The sequence below is a fragment of the Acomys minous genome (assembly GCF_964271855.1).
Source record: "Acomys minous genome assembly, chromosome: 19".
Classification (NCBI taxonomy): domain Eukaryota; kingdom Metazoa; phylum Chordata; class Mammalia; order Rodentia; family Muridae; genus Acomys; species Acomys minous.
In genome coordinates, this window is record NC_140499.1 from 64,814,252 (window position 1) to 64,816,335 (window position 2,084).

Below are 2,084 nucleotides of genomic sequence, written 5' to 3' on the forward strand. Positions count from 1 at the left end.
CCAACTCCTGGCACTATTAATAAAACTATGCTAGGATTGCAGACAAGAGTCTAGTAGAGTCATTCACAGCAGAGCAGAGCTGGATGGACTAAACTTGACATCTCTGGACATAAACACAATGGAAAAACCACAAGAGATTTCATCATTTTTATTCAGTTTACATTACATTGTAAGGCTCTGTCTACAGAGATGTATGTGCCCATGCACTCCAGGAAGTGTCTCAGATCCCTGGATGTCCAGTCACAGATGGATGAAAACTCCTGTGGGTCCTGGAAACAGTCCAGGTTGCTTTTGCCACCTGAGTTATCTCCCCAGTCCCCACAAACTGAGTTATGGGGGGAGGGAAGGTTACTTTGTCTTTTTTCCTCTTAAGATTAAATGTAAATATTTGTTTTCTCCTCTGATCTGATCCTTTGGTCGTGTGTTTTACTCAGTGAAAGAAAAGAGTTCCCTCTCCCCAAAATATCATTTTGGGGCATTAGTTGCAAGCACCTACGCTGACTCTCAGTCTCCAACTCAGGAGACAAACACGAAAAAAGTACAGCAAGGAGGCAGATGTTAGGTACACCACACCTGACTCCAGGATTGCCCACATGGCACCCACTCCAACTTATTCCAGATGTTTGAAATCCTGAGCCACCAGGCTGTCTTTCCCCAGATCCACTGCAAATCCAGCAGCAATGCCTTGGTGTACCTGGAGGTCACTGGTCACAGCACTGTCTACCCTTGAGGAAGACAAAGTTAGTCACAACTATCCAGGTTCTAGGATCTCTTCAGGCGTTTGAGAGGGGGCTCCAGCCATGGACCCTGTGGAGAAGCCAGGGACTGGAATGCTTCAGCCAGCAAGTAGGGATGGGGTTCCACCATTTCCTTCCATCCTGAGGTCTCAGAGACCTCAGAAGCATGAACTGTAATAAAACCCAGGGCCTGCATTTTCAGCTGTTGTGCACTGTGGAGGTCAGCCAGGAAGAGAGTGTGAGCAGCATTCTCCACTGAGAGGTCCCTGCAGAGGGTGTCCTCACACATGACTTTCAGTTGCTCCAGGCCATACCTGTCAGCAACTGCCAGCACAGCAGGGGCCAAGCTGTGGAGGTTTGGGGCCTTCCCCGTGTAAATGAATCCCATCATCTCCTTGAAGACTTGAGGCTCCATGTCCTGGATCTCAATTCGGTGTTTTTGTTTCTCCTTCATGACATGTTCAAACATGGCTCTGAAAACCGGAGAGCGAGTCCCTAAGATGGCCTTGTGAGCCCGGAATTCATGACCAGCTACCCACAGGCTGCAGTCTGTGAAGCAGGAAGTCTCCCACAGCTCCCCTAGGTCATCTGTAAACGTGCACTTTGGAACCTTTATTGCAGGTTTTGAGTTTTCTTCAGAAATGCTATAGGTGTCTTGGACCACGTTCACATTGCAGAGCAGGGTGAGATGGTTCTCAGGGAGAAGGCGTTCTGCCGCGGACAAGAATAAATCTCTTGGCATGAACATTTTGAATCCCTGGCTGTTGCCACGAAGGAACTTAAAGACCCGTGGGCTATTCATTCCTAGAGTTTTGTCTCCTTCCGCATTTATCATCCAAAACTGGAACTTTGCCCAAACTGGGGTCTTCGGACTCCTGAGCAACACCAGGTAAACTGACACGTAATCTTTGCTTTCTTTGTCAATGCCTTTGGGGTGAACTTTCAAACACCACTTCTGGTTGTCATTGGCTCCTGATGAGAAAGTCCCACTCAAAATGGTGTCCCGCATTCCTTCTAGGCAAAAGGAGAAGTTGCTGATGGTCCACCTGTAGGAAATCTTCTGCACAGTGATATCTGTGGAGCCCCGGGTCTTGCCTGCCTGGTCCCCTGACATTTCTGCTGGAGGCAGTTTGAGGTTCAATTTCTATCCTATTCCAAGAATCAAGATTTGGTTTCTCTTCTTCCTGTAGGACATAAGAACAAATAATTTTCAGAATTTTAGTGTCTCACCTCCACTCTCTTCCCCACTTGCTGAGACTGGAAAGTTGTGTATCTCTGTAATTATCTACCGAGATTTCAATATCAATTTGAGACAAGACCTTCCAAGCACTTAGTGACTCTGACATC

At 47.3% G+C, this 2,084-nt stretch overlaps 1 protein-coding gene across 1 annotated transcript; it reads right to left on the minus strand.

Annotated features, from left to right (window-relative positions):
• Positions 1–762: 762 nt before the first annotated feature.
• Positions 763–1,878, minus strand: LOC311589812 (speckle-type POZ protein-like; the record flags this gene model as incomplete). The annotated part of the gene is made up of 1 exon (XM_084768469.1): positions 763–1,878. Exon 1 carries the CDS (start codon positions 1,849–1,851, stop codon positions 763–765), a length of 1,089 nt encoding a protein of 362 aa, XP_084624595.1. The 5' UTR covers positions 1,852–1,878.
• Between the last annotated feature and the right edge of the window lie 206 nt (positions 1,879–2,084).